This window comes from Excalfactoria chinensis, chromosome 7 (genome assembly GCF_039878825.1).
Source record: "Excalfactoria chinensis isolate bCotChi1 chromosome 7, bCotChi1.hap2, whole genome shotgun sequence".
Taxonomy (NCBI): domain Eukaryota; kingdom Metazoa; phylum Chordata; class Aves; order Galliformes; family Phasianidae; genus Excalfactoria; species Excalfactoria chinensis.
The window spans coordinates 33181766-33205594 of record NC_092831.1 but is presented as its reverse complement, the minus strand read 5'-3'; the positions used below and the strand labels follow the sequence as shown (position 1 = coordinate 33205594).

The window sequence follows — 23829 nt, the reverse complement described above, 5'->3', positions numbered from 1 at the left end:
CAGGGATTTTGAAAGTCAAACCAGTAGTGTGCTTTCTCCGTGCAGTTCTCAGTTCCCATCAACATGTCAACCGAAGTGACATTCTGGCTTTAATTAATTCTTATATTTGCTGTCGCTACAAGATGCACAACTGTGCATCATCTGTGCAGAAATATCTGTTAAACAGCCTTCCCAGAAAGGGAAGTGGACAGCCAAGACCATTTTAGTCAGCACTAAGGAATTTTATGGCCCTAAGATACACAGCCTTTGTCCTAATGAAGTAACAAATCCTGCCTGTGCTGCACAGCAAAAGTCAGGATGCTGATCGAGGGAAATAGGTCTGTCAATTAACTCAACTTATCTCTCCTCTGCTTCTAAATGGCACTTAATAATTGAAGACATTCCATGAGTTGGGGGAAAAAAGCTTGTTAAAACAATTCATATCTGTGCCCTCTGATAAAGGAAATAAAGGGATCGCTAGAGGACTAAACCATTCCTGTGTTTTTAAGGTGGTTTGCTCACATGCCCATGCCCAGAGGGCCAGGAAAGTCTCTGAACTTCATTCAATCTCATGCAAGCAGATGGAAGAGCCTATGAGGAAACAGCTGTCAGGCTGCCCTTGCAGCTAATAGTTGTATCAGCTGGTAGATAGAAAGGGAAAAAGAAATTTCAAGAGGTAAAGTAGTAATTGGAGACTAAGGCCACCTCTTGCATAAGTTACCTCAACGTGTAGAGCATACAAAGTCAGGCATCATTGCACTTGGGAACCATGCAGGAGGAGCACCCTACCACAAAAAGTTTGTTTGAATTTCTTTGTGCAGAACATGCAGATGAGTTTCAGCAACTGCAGCCTCTGAATGAATTTATTCAGTGCTTTAACACACACACACACACACACACACAAAACAAACAAAACAAAACAAAAAGAAAAAAACTTTCAAAGCTAGCAAGCACCACAGGCAGTCCCAAAATGATACAATTAATTTGAAGACTTAATTGATTTATACACATTAAGTAATTCTGCCCAAGAAGATAGGAAAGCACTGGATAACTGCACAGTACTCACGTGGAGCAGGTATCATGGTAGAACTCAAAAGCTCCCTAACCAGACCAAACCAAAGTTACTGAGGGACAGGGAGTGAGAATCACAACAAAAGCAACATTTTTGAAACCTCCTGCTAGAATTTTAGCATAAGATGTTAGCAGTGTAATTTCCCATATCCCAGGCAGAGCACAACTTAGAGCTGAGGAGAAGCTGAGGCTTTGATTTGTATCTTATCAAAAGGGTTTCCAGTGGTTTTGCATTTGATGGAGATCACAAATGAGCTGCTCTTTGTTTCTTCTCCATCCACCTCCTCAAAGGTCTACACTGCCCTTGAGTATTTCCTGCCCAAACTATGTGGTTTAAGCACAGCACATCATGAAAGAATTGTAATGCATCTGCCACAGAGCTGACTTCCAAGAAGTAAGAAATAGTCCTACTCACAACAAATAGATGGTTCTTTACTCTCATTCTTACAGCAGCATTTAAAACATTTCCTCATCACCATAAATATGTAGGCAAAGATGACAAAAGGGAAGGGGATGGTCAAGCGACTGCAGTATTCCTGGACCAAGAAGTAACGCTGGAACTTCCACACCTGGTCATTGTTCTCTTGTACTGACCCAACAGTGTAACTGGCAGGCAAAGAAGGAGAAAACACAGACATCATTATCTGTTCACCAAGGAATTCCACCAGAGGCAAGTTACACAGTTACACCTTAACTCTAGGCAATTTCCCTTTAAGTCTAAACACACGAAACACATAAACACATGAGAACAGAACACTTCACTGCAAGAAACTACATCTCATTAACTCACCAGCTAACATCTTTCTATGGAACTAAAAAAAAAAGCTCTTGACATTTTTGGTAGAGGTATTAATGAGAGCTTTTGGCATGGATCGGACCTACTGTACTCAAGTACTACATTATTCCAGCAAAGCCAAAACCACAAGAGCAAACAATTCACAGAGTACCTGAACTTCTGTTGTTGTATTTAAATAGTAGGTGGGTGTTTTCAGAATGCCTGTGTTGAGATCTTCATGGACCCTTCCATGAAATAAGGTAGGACCTTAACTGGCAAGTGTCCTGGTGGAAATTATCTGTTGTTTTATATAAGTGCGATCCCAAATTTCAGTTGTGTGAGACCAAACGGATGAGTTATTACAATAGTCTTTTTATGATAATAAAGCTGTGGTTTTATTTACTGGAACTGCTGTGTGATGTGTGAGGAGTGCCTAAGGTCCTTTGGTTCGTTCATCCTGGAGCAGAGGAGGCTGAGGGGAGGCCACATGACAGCCCACAGCTCTTCCCTCCAGCTGGTGATTACTAAGAGCTGTTTAATAGTTTGCAGATGACACCGAGTTATTAGGAAGTGTTGATCTGCCTGGGGGTAGCAAGGCTCTACAGAGGGGTCTGGACAGGCTGGATCACTGGGCTGAAACCAATGAGATGAGGTTCAATAAGGCTGAGTGTTGGGTCCTGCACTTTAGCCACAACAACCCACAGACTACTCCCACATCTACAAATGAGACATGCACTCTCCAAGGCAAAGCTTCCTTGCCACTTTATATCTCCCTTTCCAGAGAGATGATTTCTCATGTATTACATACCCAAACATGGCCACAAGTAGGTTCACAAGGAGGATGTTAGTTGAGAGCATGTATATGCACACAAGCGGGATAGTAATCCACTCTGGAAAGCGGGGCTGGTTGTTGGCATCCAGTTCCACACATAAGGGCTTGGACTCATTCCCAGAAAAGGTGCAGCGGTCAAAGTTGTATGTGGTACCTCAAAGGGCAAGAGAGGAGAGCAAACAGTGAAATTTCTCCCTCTCTTTCTGTTGGTCCAGCCCCAGATAATGCAGCTGAACACAACACACGTTGCGTCCTCTTTCCTCCCTCCCCATCAAACATAAAACCTTGCTTGTTGCTCTTTGGAGGAAAGGGGACAAAAGGGCAGATGCTGTGCCTCAAATACAGACAGCTACTTCAGCTATCTAAGCAGAAAAGAAGGCCAGCATCTAGAGAAATACGTGGTAGCAGGGGAGACCTGAACAGCTGGAAACTGCTAGACATGGAATTGATTTCTGACGGTAGGTCTTGTTTCAAAGGCCTTAGCCTGGGCAACCAGTCAGCTGCTGACCCCCTGAAGACCAGATGAAAGAACTCCTCTCCCACTCAAACAGTGGACTGGACAACCACTAAAAGGACAAAACCTTCCACCAACGACAGAAGATAGCTACCATCAACATCATCAGGGTACTGGCCGAACATAGCCAGGTATGGCTCATAGATGACGGATCGAAATATCCATTCCCAGCGGTGCTCATTCTTCCTCAGGATGCCTTGCCTGGCCACACCAAAGGCCACCATCCACACAGCAAAGAGGAAGAGGAAGAAGAAGACATCTATCATCTGAAAAAGGACAACAAGCAAATGCATCAACGTCCCACATTTCATTTTTCTTCCTGATATGATGCGAGAGTGGAGAGCACGTATCAGAGAAGTCTATGTGGTCAGCATCATTTTCATAGAAATTTACAGCCACCAACATGCACATGCAGAAATAATTGACTACGCCCACAGGGGAACTTCAAGAACGTTCACACAAGCACAAAAACAAGAGCTTTCAGAACACAGATTAGACCACCATCATCAGACAGGCTCCTTCCACAAAAAACAGATCCACATGTAAAAGCTACTTGTGGGACAATCACAGCAATAAACCTCACAGCCAAGTGCCAGGTGGAAGCAGCCATCGCTTCTGTAAATGTCACTCCAGGTGGCTTAAAGCTGGCATTAATATTCCCAGCACTCCTGCTAGTGGTTTCATACATTTCCAGCTTTCAGTAGCATAAAGATATGTGAAGACTGGCAATATCCTAGTTAAGCCTTCCCGTTGTTGCAGACCAACCTTACTCCAGTGACCGAAATACGCCACTGAAACATTTGAAACACGCAAAAGAAAAGCTACAAGGAAGAAAAATTTCTCTTCTGTTCTTCAATCTGATCTTTTTTTGGTCTGAAATTCAATCTTGCACAGAGGAAGAGAAAAAGGCCTTGCTCTTAATTAGATCCTATTCAAATCTTAATCAATTCTGTTTAGCAGATTTAACAGAAGGGATGAACTTGCTGCCATCAGCAGAACGGTGGTGATATGACACCTTGTCATATCATTTATTTAAATGCTCTTGAACAGCTGCCAGAATCTTACCATCCTCTGCAGCATAATAATTTTGGGTCCTAGATTCCTGCTAACGGTGAAAATATGGATCAGTCTCAGAGTAAAAACTATGTAGTCCAAACAGAAAATGACTCTCCCAGAATACCAAGAGCTTTCATTAGATGAGTGAAGCCTGATGGAGACAGCAAAAGAAAGCGAAGAAGAGCATTGGGTAAAGCATACAAAAGTCATGTAAAAACACACAGGAACACTGAAATGGGGAGTGAAAAGTGAATAACTGTAAAACAGCAAGCTACCCAAGGTTTTAAGCCCTCTCTGACCTCGTCCCTCTTGATATTTATGGTCGAACTTGTTAACTCTCTATGTTTACACACATTCTATCTTAACTATACCACTGTTGTTTCTTTCTAATATTAACAGCAAGGTACCTTTAGGTAATCTCTAAGCCTCCCCACAGAGCAACAATCACTCTGCTGCACTGAGGTAACAAGAACTAAGTTATAGTTGACTAAACAATAGCAAAAACATCGTTTCTTTATCATGGTTGCTAACCCACCCATTCATGTAAAGCAGCTTATGTGAACTGATGACATTATGTAACACTACTGTAAAATTACAGTCCACTTAAATACAACTCACTACAGGTCAGAGTCCAGTTTACCACACTGAATTGTCAATAATAGGAGCCAGGAAAAATCCCAGAGTACTTCTCACTATCTGGGACATTCACCATTTTATCCTGAAAGTTTATTATTATGGAAATGCCAGTCTTTATTATGGAAAAGTTTATTATTATGGAAATGCCAGACTTGAAGGCACTGTCTTTAAACCCATGTCCATTTAAACTACCTTCTTGTAAACATGCTTACGCAAATTCAGATTAAGAATGGGTGCCCTAATGGCCCAGAAAGTTTAGGGAACTTTCTGGTTTAGGGAAGTTGACTTTGATTCAAGGGAAAGACTCAACCTCCATTAAACAAAAGAGAAAATCATGCAGGTGCTCCTCCAATCACCTTTTCTTATTTCTTTAATTGCCATTCACAATTTAGAGTCAAGACTTTGTTGTATTTGTTGCCCTCATAAAGAGCAGGGAGTTTCAGGAACATGTTTCCCAAAATCTCATTACAAGTTGTAGTCAAAACTTGCAAAGAAAGGGATGTCATAGAATGGCCACAAGAGAAGATGCTACTCACCTGAGCACAATCCCTGCTATGAAGTAGAAGATTGCTAGGGTATCCATAACGTTCCACAGATCTGAGAGATACTTACTACCATTCATATACCACTAGAATGGAAAAAGTGCAGAAGGTCACAGTCACACAGCACTGGCCAGTTACCTGAGGTGTTCATACACGAGTACTTCCTCCCCCATCTCTCCCACTGCATGGGTAAATGCCCACTGCAACAATAATGTTTGTTTCCTTGCTCAGGTAGTACTTTGTAAGACAAATAGGTATACCGGATTGTTTTCAATTTACCCAAAAAGAGTTTTTTAGGACACCCAGCAATGCCAGAAATTACTGGCAACATGTTTTTACTGCTTACTTCTCAGTATTTTCTATGTCTAAAGTTCACCAACATAATGCTCTTGAAGTGAGACCACAGACAATGCACCACAACGTGTTCAGAGGACGCAACCCAATCCCATGGATGCTGGTACAAGGAATGCTCCTGAGACCAGTGTGCTCAGGGATCACAGGAATGAACACAAATGCTCCTTGGGGAGTGTCCAAGTAGATCATTGTGAACTCCAGCAAACTGCCAACTGGGTCAAAGGAGTCTTGCTTCAACCTACCAGGAGCAGCTGAAACAATGTGGGGAGGCAGGAGGGTCACTGCTTCAGGGCAACTGAAGTGACACGGTTTCTCTTTTGTCAGAGCTCATTCAGTTACCTGTTTCAAGCTACATGTGTTTTAGAATAGAGATGCAGATGTAATTCATTCTTCTAAATACCTGACTCTCTAATTCTAAATTACAGTGCTAGCAAGAATCGCTACAGATGCTGCAGCCTATGTGGAGTGTGGACTCCTGACTCCTGGAAGAGCATCAGCACTACATGAGGCAGAATTCTGACATTTGGTGGCTCCTGCATTGCAAAAGATAGACAAGTGTTTGGCATCTAGCAGGTTGCAAGGCACAAGATATTACCAGATACTTGGGACCCATATGTACCCCTTTCTTACTATTAAAGGTACCAAAGATTGAGTGCAGAGCGAGGACAGAAGATCTTACACCTACAGTTGGACCACACGCAACATTACTCTTACTACTCCTTTGATGTGAAAGCAAAATCTGATACAAACCTCCTTTTTTAATGATTAAGGACACAGATAATATTTTGACAGCAGAATTGGACCCACACTTGTCCACTCTATCTCAGAGGAAGCAGGAAGAAAGTATCCTGAGAAGCCAATAGGGCTGGGACACTGTTCTGCCTTCTGCTCCTTAGCAAAATAGCTTTGAAGTGAGGGCATCAGCTTAAAGCTCAGATCCTCAACAAAGTCTCTGTTTTAGCTGCCTACGCTCCCATAATCAAGCTGATGCAGTCTGGCTGCTAGCTATTAAAGGCATCACTGGGATCTGAAGCTGTTCTACCTGCTCAGGTTAGTGAGAAAAAGTGGCACTGGGAGGAAAAAATGTTTCTACCCCTAAGCCTTTCCCCTGGATTTTTGCTGGGTACACACAGGAAATGCACTGACAGGTCCAGAGACACCAGAACCTAAACCAGCAGAAACAAACACCATTAGTGTTTTCATTGTGACAGTCTTTCACTTTTGTCCCATTTTCCTTAGCAAGTAAAGCTGGCTTAAATAGGGTACTACAACAACTGTTAAAAAGGAAAAGGATTACATAGAAATGTAAGCAATGTAGCATCAACACTAAGTAAAGTCATTTAGGTTCATGGGAGAGATTTGGTTGGAGAGCGGTCTGATTCACACATCACTCAGATGCTCTTGTTTGCATCACAGGACAAACAGAAAGCAGCTGTACACTGAAACCAAACTGATGTTTCCAGCACCTTGTGATTCAGGTCCCCAGAACAGTGAACTTGCTGGAAAACAGTCTTCATAGACAGGCCAAAACCACTGCACATAGGGGAAGAAAGTAAAAACAAACAAACCAACCCAAACTCATTTGGAATACTCATCTAACCCAGACAACATATCCTGCTATTTAGTAGAAGCCAGAACTTCTTCAAAAAGGGTATGTGTAAAGCAGAATATCATTATAAAGGCAGTCCTGCACACTGTTCCCACACAACACCAGCACAGGTATGAAGGCAGTCCCAGGCAGGCCTATACGTGAATAGCAAAAACAGTAAAGACAAACAGAAATACGTAATGATACAATGTTGCTCACTGCTAAAATAAATAAATAAATAAATAAATAAAAAAGGAATGGGAAGGGTGGGGAATGTAGAGAAAAAGAGGACAAGGATCACTTGATACTGATGTGTATCTAGATCTATCTCCTGTTAAATCTAGCCTCCAAGTTCTCGACTGCTTTGGCAACCTCAGCCAAGCAGCCCGGAGAAGCATCGCCATTGGCACAAGCATACCCACAAAGCCCCAAAGCTGTGTGTAAAATAGCTCAATGGCCCAAAAGCCTACAGCCACTGGGATGTAAATAGGAATCAGACATCAGACAGAACATACAACCCAGGAAGTCGTTACCCTCTAACTCTGAAGCAGTCTGCACTGCCTTAAGCTATGGGTGAGGGAGGAAACTGTCAAGGCAAGGCTTTAAATCTAGCATTAAACATTTTTGGTTTTCAAGCGCTGCCTACTTGTCTCACTTCATCACAAAGCAGGATGAAGACCAGCACATAAAGGATGATCTCCAGGACGGTAGGTTCCTTCTGGAAATCCATGAGCAACACGTAGGCGAAGAGCAACAGGAAAACGATGTAGAAGATAACATTCCAGGAGAAGACTACAAAGGGCGAGGTGAAGAAGGACACATAATACAAGAAGAGTTTCTTACTCTTCTCCACAGGTTTTTTCCTGAGGAATTAAAAGAGATAAAAGGTCTCAAAGCACAGCTTTTATGCCTGGAAATATCTGTGCTCTTTATCAAAGTGAAAATTAGAAAGCTTGTGAAGTCTAGCACAGGATAGCACTGTCAAGTTAATCACAGAATCATTCAGGTTGGAAAAGATCTCTAAGATCACCAAGTTCAACCCGAACCCACCCCACCATGCCCACTGCTGGCTGCACTATTGCTGATACAAGCTGGGATGGCATCAGCCTTCTTGCCCACCTGGGCACACTGCTGGCTCATGGTCAGATGGTTGTCAACAAACATCCCCAGATCCTCTTCCCTCATAACGTTATTCTGCATTCACTGATTTCAGGTATACAAGTGTATTGGCACACCTCACTCCAGATCGGAGTGAGGATACAACCCGTCAAAAGCTTTTTCATCCACTTCATATCTTTATATGAGAGTAACTGAACACAGGTTATCCACAAAATTGTGGAGTCTCCACCCTTGGAGACATTCAGTACTCAACTGGACACAGCCTTGGGCAATTTGCTGTAGCAGGGGGATGATCTTAAGATGTCTCTACCAGCTTGGACTGCCCTGTGATTCTATGATTAATTGACTTGCTTTAACTCTGTTAATAAGAATCCAATGGATTACCTGAATGAAATGAAACCACAGCCTATTAAAGGGAAAAAGAATAGACACAGTATAATCTTCCAATTCTTAGTATCTCTTGAAATCTCTCCATACCACTGCTTGGAAAGGAAATTCTGCAGGGAAGAGGAAAATATTCTCATTTGTTTAAAGATTAACTTAGGAATGCTATCAGAGCATGTTTAATTTAGAAGAAAAAACCTTGAGATTTAAAACAAAATAACAACGATTCCTATATCAACAATACTGTAGCATCAGTAACAGTGTGCTGGTTCCTTCGTCCAGCCATCTTCTAATTTATCTGACAAGCAATTTAACATGAGCCTAAACAGGCCTTGAACTGATTTATGAGGCACTTTACACTAGGCAGTATATCCACACTGTGTTAACAAAGAAGTTGTGACAAGGGAGAAGCCGCTTTGGGCAGTCTTTATCATCAGGTTTTCTCTTTATAATTTACTGTTCTAAATAATCTTCCCCTCTCAACTTAGCATTTGTAGGCAATTCAGCCATTTCCAGGACAGATGGAAGCCACAAGAAGGGAAGTGTTCTTCACCTGCCCCAATCAGTGCACTTTGGGATGCATTTCACAGCACTGCAAATGTTGACTCATCTCACTGAGATCACAAGAGTTACAGTAATATGTGCATTGATATTACCTGCACCCCTGGCTGTGCAATGAATTGCTGGTCTTTCGCTTCCACTGCTAGTTCCAGGCAATTGCTGCCTCCCCAGGCTTCACAGGAATAGGTCAGCAGCTGCTCAGCCAGATTTTCATCATTGCTGTAGCACTCAGTGAACAGCTCTAGAGGAAAGAGGCAGCTCCATAAGGGGAGAAAGCACTTTTTCCAAGCCTCTCCCCATTTGGAAACAGCTGTAGAGCTCAAACAGTAGGAATTATCCAGACTTATCCCTCAGCATTAATGCTCTTTCATGCAGCACCTGCTGCATATTTGTACACAGAATTTCCAGCACAATCACTCACACGGAGCTCCAACTTCAGACTCAGTTTTCCACTGACTGGGATCCAATTTTCCCCACTGACTTCCAAAATGGAACATTAAAGCACGCAAACTGAAGAGTCCTTCCCAAATTTTCAGCACGATAAAACAACATATGCATATACTTTACACATAATAGACTTGCATGTTGAGATGAAAACAATATATATAAAGTCACCTTAAGCAGAAATGGTGTTAAGGTGAATTCTACACTAAAAACTGAGGAAGTGCTTCTCTGCAGTAACGTATTTTCCCAGGTATTTTTCAAATAGCTTTTAACCATCACTGCAAGGATATACACATATAGCAATACCTTCAGCTGGTATTACCATATACACTGCAGGTCAGTCCTGACAACAGATTTCAGTGGTCCATGTCAGGCCCAAGAGACCTTGATACCTTTAAGAAAGTCGATGCAGTTTTCACCTTGTGAAGCAGGAGATACTATCTGATAACAAGCAAGAAAATTTCAGATCTGATCTCCGGATCTGATGCACAGCAATAATTGCATCACCATCATCAAATGTGATTTGTGGATATGACAGCAAATTGCCTGGCAGTGCAGTTACAGATCTGCTATTTGCTATAAGTGGATCAGTCAAGAGAACCCTAATAAAGCCTTCAACAGGCAACACTGTATTGCATTTTGCTCCAAGTTATGGTATGATGGGCCCTCCTCCAACTATGACACCAATTAGCCTCGTTAAAATAGGAAATACTGGTTATTCCAGATCACGAGATGCACGACTCAATTCTGAAGCACTGACAACCCTTATAGCAGGAGAAACAAGAGGTCATAAAAAGAAAAACAACTGACCTAGAGTGCATGATCTAGATCTGTATTCTCAGTGAGTGACAGTATTGCTTTTCTTTTCACAATAACAAAGGTTTATGATGTTGTGGTTTAGAATTCAGGAATTCAATACCCTTTTTATCTGCAATTTATTCTCACTTCTACTTTGCAGTACTACCGCAAATCTGAAGGATGACTCCTCTAAACACAAACATTACCAGCACTCATGAAGAAAGTTTCTCTTACCCTATATTGTCCTTGCTATTTCAGCCTTGCCATCACAGCCAGGTAGCTTTTCTTCACAAGGAAAGAAATTTTCCACATGCACAACACAAATAAATAAATAAAATCCCTGAACACTCATATTTGGAGGCAAGCTGTTCAGACAGAACACAGTTTCTAATGGGAACAGATGGTGTGGAAAACATTTCTAAGCAGTTAAAATCACAGTGTTAATGGAACAGGTGGCCCAGAGAAGTTGTGGGTGCCTCATCATTAGAAGTGCTCAAAAGTCAGGCTGGACAGGGCTCTGAGCAACCTGATCTAGTGAAAGATATTGTGGGATGGTTTGGGCTATGTGAGCTTCAAAGAGGTCCCTTCTCTAACCCAAACTATTCTATGTTGGATAACTAGTTTTCTAAACGAAGGCTTTTTCCTACTTCTTCCTGAAACATCATACTCTTCTTTACAAATCAAGCTAGACTTCTGGGGATTATTTAGGCAAACTGAATGAATTACATTCCTTGCATTCTGCTGAGGAAAATCAACGTGGTTTTCATTTTGCATTATTTGCACAAATTGAAAACACCGTTACACGGACATTGCTGTGCATCAGACCTGGAGATCACTAAAGCCAGTAACATTCAAAGAAATGGAACAGTTTCCTGATCTCTGACCCTTCTATTAAATTTCTAGAGGACTTATAAAAGGCACTTACCTACTGCTCTTGTCTCATACTCATTAGCAAGCTCCTCAGACTCACCGGCAGCATTTATATCATTCTTCACTTTTGCCATGCTTTTCAGGAGCTTACTGGCCCCAAGAGCTGCCAAAGTACAACCCCTGGTCTGTGGAGAGAGAGTTAAGTCATGCAAACCCCTACGAAGAGGGAAAGTGATATATTCTTTAAACACTATCCCCTCTTTTTACAGCTGCTGTGTTCCCAGTCAAGACTGGCAAATGAAGATCTATTTCCATGAAACAAATGGTAACGATCTCTGCAATGGTTTGGTAACAACCTTGTGACCAGTCTGAAACGTTCTTTTGTTTTTTAGTCAGCTATCAGCTTTGCATTTCTGACTGAAGATGCACAGAAGAGGGTCTGCTCTGCCAGGAACTGCATTCCTGTATTCACAGTACATCCGTCTGGACCAGTTGACTATGTTAGTATATAACAGGGAGGAAGCGCTCTGCTTTGGAGACACGGACCAATGTGAGCAGGAGCATCCATTAGCTTTGCATGCATTAGCATCACATTTGCAGTCTGTGAATTATGCATTCGAGGCAATTATATCTAAATGCCTAATCAATGTTAGAAACGGATTTCAATCAAATACCTGGGATCACAACACTTCCATATTGCAGAATGTGGGGACACTTAGCATTCAAGATTGAAAACAGACAAGAAAACATAGCTATATATAAATGTTTGGACTGCTGACACATAAGTGACATCACAGAAGGAAAGTATGAAATCCATGCCCAAACACAAAATGGGTAACATTAAACCTACTTACAGAACTACCTTGTAGTTATCAGCCATAGTTCTGTGGCCAACAACCCAAAGACAAGGAACACCACTGTGCTGTTCACAAACAGGAGCTAAGAACAATTAAACTTACTTGCTCCCAAATGACTTTGGATAACTCTTTCTTGTTCTGAAGAACAGACCAGATGAATAGAGCTTGCAATGGATGCCTTGTGATAGGACACTCAGTCTGAAAAAAAAAAAAAAGAAAAGCAACAATTCTTCAGACCAAAGTTCAACTAAACTGCTTTCTGGAACAAGTCCTTAAAGTTCTACACCACCAACTTCTTTGCTCCAGAGCAGTCTGGTAGAAAATACCATGGTCTATGCCAGGTTATGAGTCCTAATTACTCATGCCCGGTTAGTACTGGACTCTGCATTTATGCTGATTTAAATTACAAGCATAATTATGACATTGATGACTGCAACAGAAATTCTTATAACTCGATATCCAAATACACCCACCCATTTTGCTCATAGCTAAATGATCCTTACATGTATTTGTAAAATGGGATCACACATTAAGTGTAAAATAAGGCCAAGACTGTTAAAAGTAAATCATGCTATACTAGAAATAAAACACAACTTTTCCTTTTTCTTTCCCCCAACCCCTCTCCTTTTCAGGGATGCAGAATGAAAAGAAATGGTTCATCACTTACTGAAAGATGGATCTCCAGCTCATGCTTGTTATTTTTATCATCTCTTTTGAGACCTCTTCGGAAGTCTTCAACCATCTTCCACACAAACGTGAGGAGTGCATCATTGTAGGAGTTCTTGGCGATCTGCAGGTTCTTGAACACCAAGCTGCTGAAATTGTTGGTGTACAGCTCTCTAAGGACCTCTGTGGTAAGGAATTTCCTCAAATTCAGACCATTTTCCAGAAAGAGACGAACAAATTTGGGCCTGTCTTTCACTAGGGCTGTGAACATGACATCCTGCAGGTCAGCAGACTAGGAAGAAATGGAAGAGTAAATATCAGGGGTCATATGGGATGTGAAAAGCTTACCTAGGGGGCCTGATACCTGTAGCTAACTGCCACTTTTTCCTACAGGCTGGCACATTTTCATCAGAAACAGTTTTTCACAAGTGCAATTGCACTTGTTGGATGGCCTAGAGTACTTCGGGCATGAGCTATGTATGATACCAGTGCAAGGAGGAAAAGGTGGTTTTAAGTATGATCACAGAGGGTGGGATGCTGAGACACTGGCTGCTGTCACCATGTCTCTCTTCTCCCTTCTCTCCTGGCCCACATCACTGTACTCAGAAACCATCTGTACCTCCCAGTTTCGGTCATTGGTGAAGATCTCATCACTGGCCAGGTCCAACTGGTTCCACTCCAGCAGCAGCTTCAGCTGTTCATTCCAGTTATCTCTGTTATGTTCATTGGTGCTGAAGGCTGCTGTGGAGGAATAATCCTCTAGGTAAAAGACCAGAGACAGAAGAGCTTCTTGGCATATTTATTCATCTCTGATTTCACACTCTACTCAACAAGAGTCTGATATCAAGCATCTTGCCCCAGACCCACCTATATCTTCCTGATTGAGTTTTAGAGGATTCTCAAAGCTTAAAGACACACCTGATACCCTAATGCTTGCAGATCACATCTTCAGTTTCGAACATCATGCAGAAAATGGGTACTACTTTGTTCTTTTATTATTTGTTTTAAACTCATTTATATCTTCAATACTAATCTTAATAGGGAACTTTGCAGGAGAAAATTAAACAAGTGCAAGTAAAACCAAATGCTAAACCAAACCCATCTCCCACTGGGACAGTTACTTCAAGTTTACGGTAATGCTGCATGCAAAAGGACTGATGGTTTCCAGGTTCAGCACATCACTTAGTTTGTGAAAACACATTTGCACAGGGCAAAACCCCACTATTCAGAATCCCAGAGTAACCCAGCTTTGTCCATCTGTTAAAAAAGCAGCACACAAATACCACACACACAAAAAATGACATAACAGAAAGACAATTACTTGCCTTTGTACAGAGCAAAAGAAATGGCATTGCTGACAATTTCATCTCCAGCTTCTTCTGTTTTGATAACTGTCAGTAAATGAGGGTTCTCAAGCACTTCTCTGATCTACAAAAAGAAGTTTCAATTCAAAGCAGTCTAGAACATTTAGCAGTTGCTCTCCTAAAGCCTCTTTAAATGAATCTTCCATCACACTGAAGCAAACTTCCTTCTCATCAGTCCTGTTTCCAAATGCAGTTAAAATGTACACTAGTCCAGAAAGAAGCAGATAAGATTTAAGCTGCCAAAGTGTAAAATTAGTTCTCCCCTGAATACAGCAAATCTCTGTGTTTTCTTCCTAAGCAGAACATTATAACCCAAAAAACATAATAATAAGGAATAAGTAATGAGGAACTACTCTTAAGTGCAACCGACTGAATCTCTATCTGGAGCTTGCAAGCAACTTGCAATGGTACATACATTAAAAACAAATAACATTACATAAAGAGGGGAGAAAAGTGAGTGAAGGGGACTTATACATACAGGAAGGAACACATTGTTTTCCACCCCCTCCCCCCAATATAAACATGCAGTCACTCTCCACCTGCTGCTCCCAAGTAAGACACATGCTGCTCCTCCAAAAGCTGGCTGTTCCTGACCTCTTTTCCTATCTACCCTTCTGCTACTTCCAGCCTCACCAGCTCTCTACAACAGCACATACTTACCCATTTGATCCAGCTTTCAGTCTCCTCTTCTGAGAGCCTTGAGATGGTGCGAGGCAGGTACCTCTGCAAGCTCTCCTTGACGCATGAGGAAGTAAGAGTGTCTTCTGCTTCCATCAAGCTAGCTATAACATCAGCTATCCGTCCAGAGCCTTCCACGACAACACAGGGAATTTTACTCTTGATGGCCACATGGATAGACTAGGAAGCAAAGAGGAGAGATGATGACTTGGAGCATAACTGTGCTATTCAAGAATACTATTCAGGAAGAAAGCCTAGTGATTTTAGTATAGACCAGCCTTTCTGTGAAGACATTTTTCTCAGCATCCAACTTAAAGCAACAGTTGCTACTCTTTTATGGCCAAGTATTGCTTAAGTAACACTAAAACTGAGTGCAAGGGCTCCAGCTTTATTTGTTAGAGGAAAAAGCAATAGTCTTACACATACACAGACTTCTGCAGCATGAAACCTGATGATCACTTTGAGCTGGTAAGAGACTCAGTTTACTCCTGCAGAAGACAGGTTTTGATTTTACCTATAAATGAGCAAGAAGGCAGACACAGATGTCTGACTGTATTATTAACACTAATGAGTAAACCCTATGGTTGGCATGAACCCATCCTTGAAGCATCATCCAGTAACATTACAGGGGATCCTCTTTCCATGAATGAAACATTTAATTTGACTTGGCTTTTATCATGCTGATTAGATAGCTAATAAACATGTCATGCATCACAGTGGCTTGATGCCTCTCCATACAGCCAATCATAATGCTTCTCAACTAGCTGCTCTTACACAGTCTTATACATTCAGTACAGTCCTTCAGTTGTAGTAAAATCCTCTCTTAAAAGCTGGCTATTTGGAACTAAAAGAAGATAGCATTTACAGCAAATCTTCAGTCTAAAACTTGAATGGATGCTTTCATCTCATCTTTATCTTTGGACTTCTGATTAGCACATTGAACCCTGCATCTGTATTCATCTACAATATGCTTGTGGGCAAAGCTAGAATTAATCACGCAAGTGGAATCAAACACCAGGAAACTTACAGAGAGGCTGGGGTAATGATTTCACAGAGTGATGCAGACTAATCGATTAATGCTAGCAATTAAATGGTAACAGAGACTGTGCTTAGAAGTATTAGGAACGTTTTTTGTCACCCAGTTTAACTAGCCTCAGTGTTAGCTGCCTTGTTCAGCTCTCTAGATTTAAACTAGATGTGGCCTACAGTTCACAAGGTCAGCAAGAAAGTCAGCTCTAGAAGGCTCTAAACTGGAGTATCTCCAACAGAAGCTGATCTTCTCTGTGTATGAAATGAAAATACTAATCTCCACCGAGAAAGTGCAAGCCAAATTCGGGCAAAACAAACCATCTTGTACAAAGAAGGTCAAGAGTGACATGGCTGACAAAGACTCTTCTGATATAGAAGAGCAACGTTCCTACTGTCACTCCTGGAAAACGAGAAAGAAGTAAATGAAAGAAATAAACTTACTTTCAAAGTCTCTTTACCTCCTCCTTGAGCAAAACATACAATTGGAATCTTCCCACCATAATTAGATTCTGTGAAACAGGCCAAAAGAAAAAGGGAAAAAGATCCAACCTGTCAGTACAGTTTGACCAATCCATTTTCCTCAGTTCAACAACATCATTTCTAAGCTGTTCGTGCAATCATTTTGATACCAGTTCACTGTTGATTTGGGCAAATCTATCAACAACATCTTTTATTTTTAATGAAAACTTAGATTTGCTCAATATTCTGCTAGGCTGGCATCAGTCTTCTCCAGTGTTTTTTTCTTCCTAGCAGTCATACTTCTAATAGCTCTGAAGTCCCCAGAACATCTGGTTTTACTCTGTTTACATATTGCTTTGATCATTTGGAGTCTAGGTGCAAGGTTCTTATCAAAAGGTGAAGATTCAGAACTGCTGATTTCATGTTTTCAATGGTAAAGGAAAGCTAAGAACCACATGACTCCAGCATAAAAGCATAATATCAGCTCCTGTGTAGCTGTGCTTCAGCAACTTGGAATTCAGTGCCTGTTGGGCTACATGCAGAAGTCAATGGTCAGCTTCCAACAGACAGAAGTGTAAGAAGGGCTGCATTGCTGAAGTTATGTGTTGTGCCCTACTATATCATATAACTATAGGACTATATCATATAAGAAATGAAAAAGAGGGGAAAAAGATAGCTCTGAAGAAGCCTGGTTGTTCTTGAAAGAGCTCAAGATGCAATGCAGATAACACACTCCTTCCGCTGAGCATTCAAGGGATGATCCTGCTGCTCTTTCATTCCCTGTAAAAACACTGATCCCCAAAGCAAGCAAGTTCCAAGGAGAAGGAGGTCTGCAGTCTGATATCCACACTTACCTGGGATAACTCGCTCTGAAATGTACTTTTCTAACTGAGTTCGTACTTCTTCCTCTATCATTGGGTGCCCGTTGGTGCCATTGTCAACCAGTAACAGATGGGTGTGATTATTATCCAGGCAATAGAGAGGATCTCTCTTGAGATCATCCATTATGTAATGAGCCAAGTAGTACCCCTAGAATCACAAGCAAAGGCAAGGCATGCACAAGTTTTGAAGGACAAACAACTGGCAGCTGAACCCCCAAACACCACCTATTCCTTATCGTTTAAGGGTCTACATTTCCCGACGCCAGACACTAACAGTCCCAACAGCAAGAAAAGATAGTGAGAGGAAACAACATAAAAGAGCACAGTACAAATATCTTGTTTTCTTTACAAGTATAGGCAGATTTGAGGTGATCCTCCCATAACTTCATTTCAGGTACTGGAACAGAATGAAATTACTTGCAACTATTGAGTCCTTTCAGAAGTTCTGTTAAGCAATGCAGAAGGCAAGTACAAGGCAGAAGTGGCTTCCTTCAGCCACTGGAAACATTAAATCTCTGGAAAACTTAATTTCAACACATCAGAGAATTGCAGAAATTTCAAGAGACCTGTTGAGATCATCTAGTCCAACCCCCAAACCATCTCAGAGCCCTCAGTAAACTCATCACTTTTCTTATCTGTGGCGTTTGAGACCATCTTGCACAGGAGAACACCTTAATTCCCTTCTGATTTGGAAAGAGCACTTGGTATTTCTCCTCACTGCAACACGTGCTGAAGAAAAGTTGGGCCCAAGTCGAATTGTTTCAGGTATGCAAAAGCTAACTGTTGTGTTGCTAAGTTGTTGTTGTGTTTCTACACAAACATTTCATTGGAAAAAAAAAGTCCAGCAAGCTCAGGTCTACCAGAACATAATAAGATGACCTCTCCACTAATCGCTCAAGTCAGTCACCACATGACTGATAGCATCAGCAGAGCCCATTACTGCTGAAGCAGCAGTCAGGGATGTAATCTGCATAATTCAGAGCAGTGCCCAGCCTTTATTTCCCCACTGACAGTACATGTTTCTTACCTCATTATCACCGCTGCGCATCAGGCTTTCTCGGTTGGAAATCATGCCCCAGGCTGCTATGCCAATAACCACTACATTCTCCTCCGAGCTCTGACTGATGGTGTTATCTCTGACCACTTCCCCAATGTACTTCATAAGCCCATAATGTGTACCTCCTGTGAAAATCCAGGCCCCTGGGGACAACATGGAGGGATAACATAGGAGGATACAGTGGAATACTTTCCCTTTCAAATACCATAATCCCACTCCCAGTAAAAACTTGACACTTTGAGGCATTTATCCTTTGGTTAAACATAAAATATATGCCACACAGCCTACCTTACATTGCCATGGGTATCCGAATGATGAGTTCTCAACTCTGTAACTTACAATCTGATGGATAACATTTGCCCCATGTGCACCAGTCAAACAGAAACAAAGTGAACACACCGCTTCCCTGCTGACCCTCTCTGAGCTGCTTCCTCTCCATCAGCCTTACGCAGAAGTAGCAATGCAAATCCATATGTAAGTCTTTACCTTTGGACTGGGCTATGTAGATCAGCCTGCTGAATATCTTGCGCAATCGGGGCTTGAGCGCGAAGTTCTTTGCCCCTCCAGTGACAGAGATGACAAGGTTAGGGGTTTTCAGGTGCCAGTGCTGTGTCATGAGGTCATAGAGTGTTTCAGGGTCTGTGTCACATGACAAACGGATGTACTTCAGTGAGAAAAAATAAGAGAAAAATAACAAGAGATAAACACTGATAGCTGGAAACAGACCAGGAATTGTATTTTCTTCTCTGTCCTACACTCCCGTTCCAACAGCTGGTAGACAGCAAGTGAACTGATGAAGAATCAGAGCTTAAGTATTCATTTCTTCCTCTAAGGCATCTTTATATTCTCCCTACAACCAGACACCACTACTTGGATTTCTGAGGTACTTTTCTCTATGTATAGATCAGATCTAGAGATAAAGGATAGTCTTAAAGCAGTGCACTGAGTGGTAGTTTACAACCAGCAGCATAGTGAACATGACTCCCACTCCTAAACCTCCCAGCCCTGCCTTTTCAGTCCCCAAACTGCAACTTGAATCTCCAACTCCCTGGTTGAGCTGCACTCAGTGTTCTGCCATATACATCTTCAACTGCACAGAAGATAAACTGCGCAGCTCAGGAAACAGGATTTTTGCCACTACTAGTTTAGATCTAACTAATATTTTTAGATCCAACAGAAATAACTGTATAATTCAGAAGCATTGAAAAGAAAGAGCACAAGCAAACTGTCTTGAAAAAGATCTATAGAAACAACTCCAAGCATCTCATGCTCAAGGAGGAAAGGATCCCCCTGACCAATACTGAGATCCTCCCTTCAGAGACCTGAAGAGTCATAATAAGGCTTCACACACCTTCCACCAGTGGACCTTGGATCCACAGGATGAACACCAAGCAAGTCTGTGGTATAGCAGTTCTGACTAACGAAACTAACTACATCGAACTCATAGTAAAGTTTGAACAGTCTACAGGGATGCCATAAAGAACATTAAATAGATATAACTGCTTTCAGATGGACCACCCATCTCTCCATTTACATAAAAAAGCTCACTGATTTATTTTTTCTATGCAAAAAAAACCACGTTGAAAGGCACGTATATTGAACCAAATAACACGCTCCTGTGTTCTAGGAAGGTTCCCAAGCCTAGCTCCTGCATCTGGCTCAGAACAGCCAATGCAACTCCTATTAGCTCTGTAGCTAGAAGGCATTTCTCTTGTGCAAGGCTCTGAATGTTATCATCCACCTGGCATTTTACACCTCTAGTCCTCGCCAGGCTGTGCCCGTTCAGCTGAATGTAGCTTGCTATTTCCAAAATCCAACAGTGCCATCTGCCTGATGCACCCAGCTAGTGCATGCCCAGCAACACAGCGACCCTCACTCACAGGCAATGACAAGTGTTTCTGTAGCTGCATTCAGACGGGTGTTCAGTGAAGCAAGCTTTCATTCTGAAGGTTAAATGCAGAAACTGCACTGTTCTTGGACCGCACAGGTTCTGAGCAACACTGTAAAAATAAACGAGCCGAAGCAGGGCTTACTAAAGGTAGAGTTTTAATTGGCCTGTCCGCATCTAGCATCTCTGCCAGAATGATGTGTGTCCTTGGGAGTGGGATGCAGAGTGGGAATCTTCCTGCCCCTCGCTGAAGACAGTCTTTAATTACCTCGGATTTGGGGAGGGGGGCAAGGAGAAAAAGATGCAGAGGAGGAGGAAGAAAAGGAGAGGAGGGGAGAAAAAGGTGAGTGGTCAGAAATGAAGTGCCATGCAATGGTCAAGCCATTAAAAGCACAAATGATCACCCTGGGGAGTAACAACCAGGTATGCATGAGCAGCTTCTGCACTGAAGAGCACAGATCCGCAGGAGAAAGGTTTATATCCTTCCAGATGTGAAATCCCTATGATTATTATCTCAGGAATCCTGTTGCACCTTCAACAGCAAAGAATGTTACCCATGATCCTGCCCCAGGAGTCACACTGGTGCACGCACTCATACCATCTTCTTTCTAAAGCATAAATTTATCCACATTGGAAAGGAGAGGTATTCTAAGAAACAACCCTGCCTTAATGTTAAAGTCAGACAGTCAGGAACAAAGCATCTTTATCAGGAGCTCAGTCACTGAAGCTTATTGTGCTGCATTCACTGGTAAAGACGGGTAAAAGGGCGATAAGTTGTTTTTCACCACCATCACATTGGTGAGGACCACAGAGTGGGCAGTGCAACAGCACACAGATACACTCAGGGTGCAGAGTCCCACTAGGAGACATCACAGGTCAAGCTGAAATTATTTCCTCCAAGTTCCAAACAAACAGCAAACAAGCATCACCTTCACCCAGCCATTCTTTTGTCATACTTGGAAGCACCTTCACACACACACACACACACACACACACACACACACACCAGCCTAGAAAACAAATAACACAGAAGATATCGTTCCTTGTTCCAGCTATCACAGCTTAAGAAACCATCTCATCTCCTTCCTAGCCTATCTCTTCTCATTTCCTTTGGAATAAAATCTACTTCAGCTTCACCTTCCCCATTTTTAGGAGCTCCCACTCATTTGGATCCAGGGCTCCCATAGGGTCCTAACATACACCCTTTAAGAAGATCACTTACCTTTCCTCTTTTTTCTATATTTTCAAAGTGAACGTCCCCAAAGGCATCGGTAGGAAATTCCTTAGTGTGCTTCTTATAATTCCACTTTTCATCATCATTGATCTGAGTGCCCTCTATATGTTGACTTTCAGGGTATCCGCACTTACACAAATTGCCCCTGGAAGAAGAGCAGATGGGCCTGTATGACTTCTTTCCTTACCCCAACCCAAGTTAAAACACCGGCAGCTTAATATGAGAGCCTATAGGATGCTCAGAGATAGAGCAAATCTCAGCATCAGATGCCACCAAAACTGACCTTATCAGCCACTAAGGAGAAGGCTACAAGTAGTTTCTTCTTTCTGTGCTCTTTACCAGGTAGAAAGAGTAAAAAGTTACTATTCTGTTCATTATAATCATTTTCAATGTAAATCCAGGGTCTGACTGGTCCAATACATGTTCAGACTGAGAGGAAGAGGACACCATGCTTCTGCTCTTTCACTACTGAGTAGCAGCAAGGCAACTCAGAATCATCAACATATCCCTACACACAATGATGAAAGATTGGGGGCACAGGTAAAACACTCCATACCCCTCTCAGTGAGAGGTACTGGACCGGGTAGCACAAAAAGGAAATGTATTGATGGTGAAGGCAGGGACATAAATACTGCGAAGATTATAGGGATATGGCCCAGGTGTGGTCAAACAGTGGAACAAACTTCCTAGCAAGGTGGTTGATGCCCTGTGCCAGCCAGTGTTCAAAAGGCATTTGGATAATGTCCTCAATGACATGCTTTTGTTAGCCCTGAAGCAGGCAGGCAGTTGGATCTGATCTTCTTTGTAGGTTTAACTGTGCTGTTTCATAAAAATGAATCTTATAACGTATATAATATTAGTGCAGCAGTGAATTTGTGTAATTTATACATTACTATATAGAAAGGGTGCGATTAAAATACTTCATAGGGCTGGGAGAAGCATCCCAGGGTACCTATCCTACCATTAGAATCCCAGTTCTGACCATGACTGAACAATACCCCAGCCATATCCTAACAGACCAAACAAGCAGTGACAACCAAAGCAGTTGTACAAGCAAGACTGAGGTGAGGTTGTATTGCTAGATTCAGACTCCCAGCAGTGTTTCCCAACCAACCCCTGCTACATGGCTTAGCAAAAAGGAAAACCCTCAGCTCCCAACCCCCAGCATCTGCAAAACAAGAGAAAAATGGCTGCTTACACTGACTTGCTGTCTTTTGTAAAGAAGACACATTCTCTCTTCTTAAAGTTTTCTCGAATGAAGTTGACCAAATCCTTGGGGGAAAAAAGAATTACTATCAATAGCTTATGAAACAGCACTGAGCTCAGTAACCATAGAGTCAGCTCAAGCACAAAGTGAAATTGGTGTGATTTTTGAGTCTCCCTTCTCAAAGTGGCTGGCGGGGAGGAAAGAGAAAGCACTGAGGGGAACAGACAAAACACAAAAGACAGCTAAACATCACAAACAGGCATTCAAATTAAAAAGCAATACCAATACTTTTCTATCAAGAACAATATAGCAGAAGGTGGAGCCTTAAAAAAATCTTGAACACCAAAGCAGACTTTATACCCTATGAAGTGCTAGAGAGCTTACTTGAATTTCAGCAGTTGTAATCCAAAAGACTCACATAGAAAACATCTGACTTGAATTCGGTGGCACTATGCAGTCAGGTACAGACTAGAGTGCATCTCCATTTGCACAGATTGCATGAATCTCCAAATAGCTTACACAGGTTAAAACTGATGATGCTTTCCAAACAGTGGTTAACCCTGGTCCACCCGACTGGGAAACCTCTATAAAAGCAAAGCTGACACATCAAACATCTCCCAAGTTTATCAGCCATGCCCTGATACTCACGCTGTCGTTGCACGACACATCTATGCTGCGAGACATGCTGGAATTGAGGAGTCTGGAACTCTCAAAATTGCCATTTCTTCGGTGCCTCATGGTGCCTGTAGAAACCTGGAACGGCATGGCAGAGAGGAAAGGCTCACTGCTATGGTCACTTCCTTCAGTAGATGGAATCAGCAAGGACAAGGTGTCCTGGGAGGGAACAAAGGGAGGGCCTATTCAAATTCAGCATAAAAATTTTACATTGAATCGATTGCTAAAGTGTGGAAACTAGCACTCAGAGGAAATCTTTTCTCCTGTTTCAGTCCACAAAAAGACTTTCCTCTTTCTTTCCCCACTTCCAA

The 23829-nt window shown here is 42.0% G+C and overlaps 1 protein-coding gene across 1 annotated transcript; it reads right to left on the bottom strand.

The window, feature by feature from the left end:
* Positions 1-1457: 1457 nt before the first annotated feature.
* TRPM8 (transient receptor potential cation channel subfamily M member 8) lies at positions 1458-23616 on the bottom strand. The gene is made up of 21 exons (XM_072341822.1): positions 23492-23616; positions 22835-22908; positions 21625-21781; positions 19001-19178; positions 18485-18657; positions 17431-17605; positions 16559-16626; positions 15071-15268; positions 14372-14474; positions 13666-13784; positions 13048-13338; positions 12483-12578; positions 11579-11708; positions 9507-9652; positions 8851-8963; positions 7994-8210; positions 5400-5491; positions 4237-4378; positions 3266-3437; positions 2634-2811; positions 1458-1656 (listed from the first exon to the last, which is right to left on the bottom strand). Exons 1-21 carry the CDS (start codon positions 23606-23608, stop codon positions 1458-1460), a joined length of 3138 nt encoding a protein of 1045 aa, XP_072197923.1. The 5' UTR covers positions 23609-23616.
* Between the last annotated feature and the right edge of the window lie 213 nt (positions 23617-23829).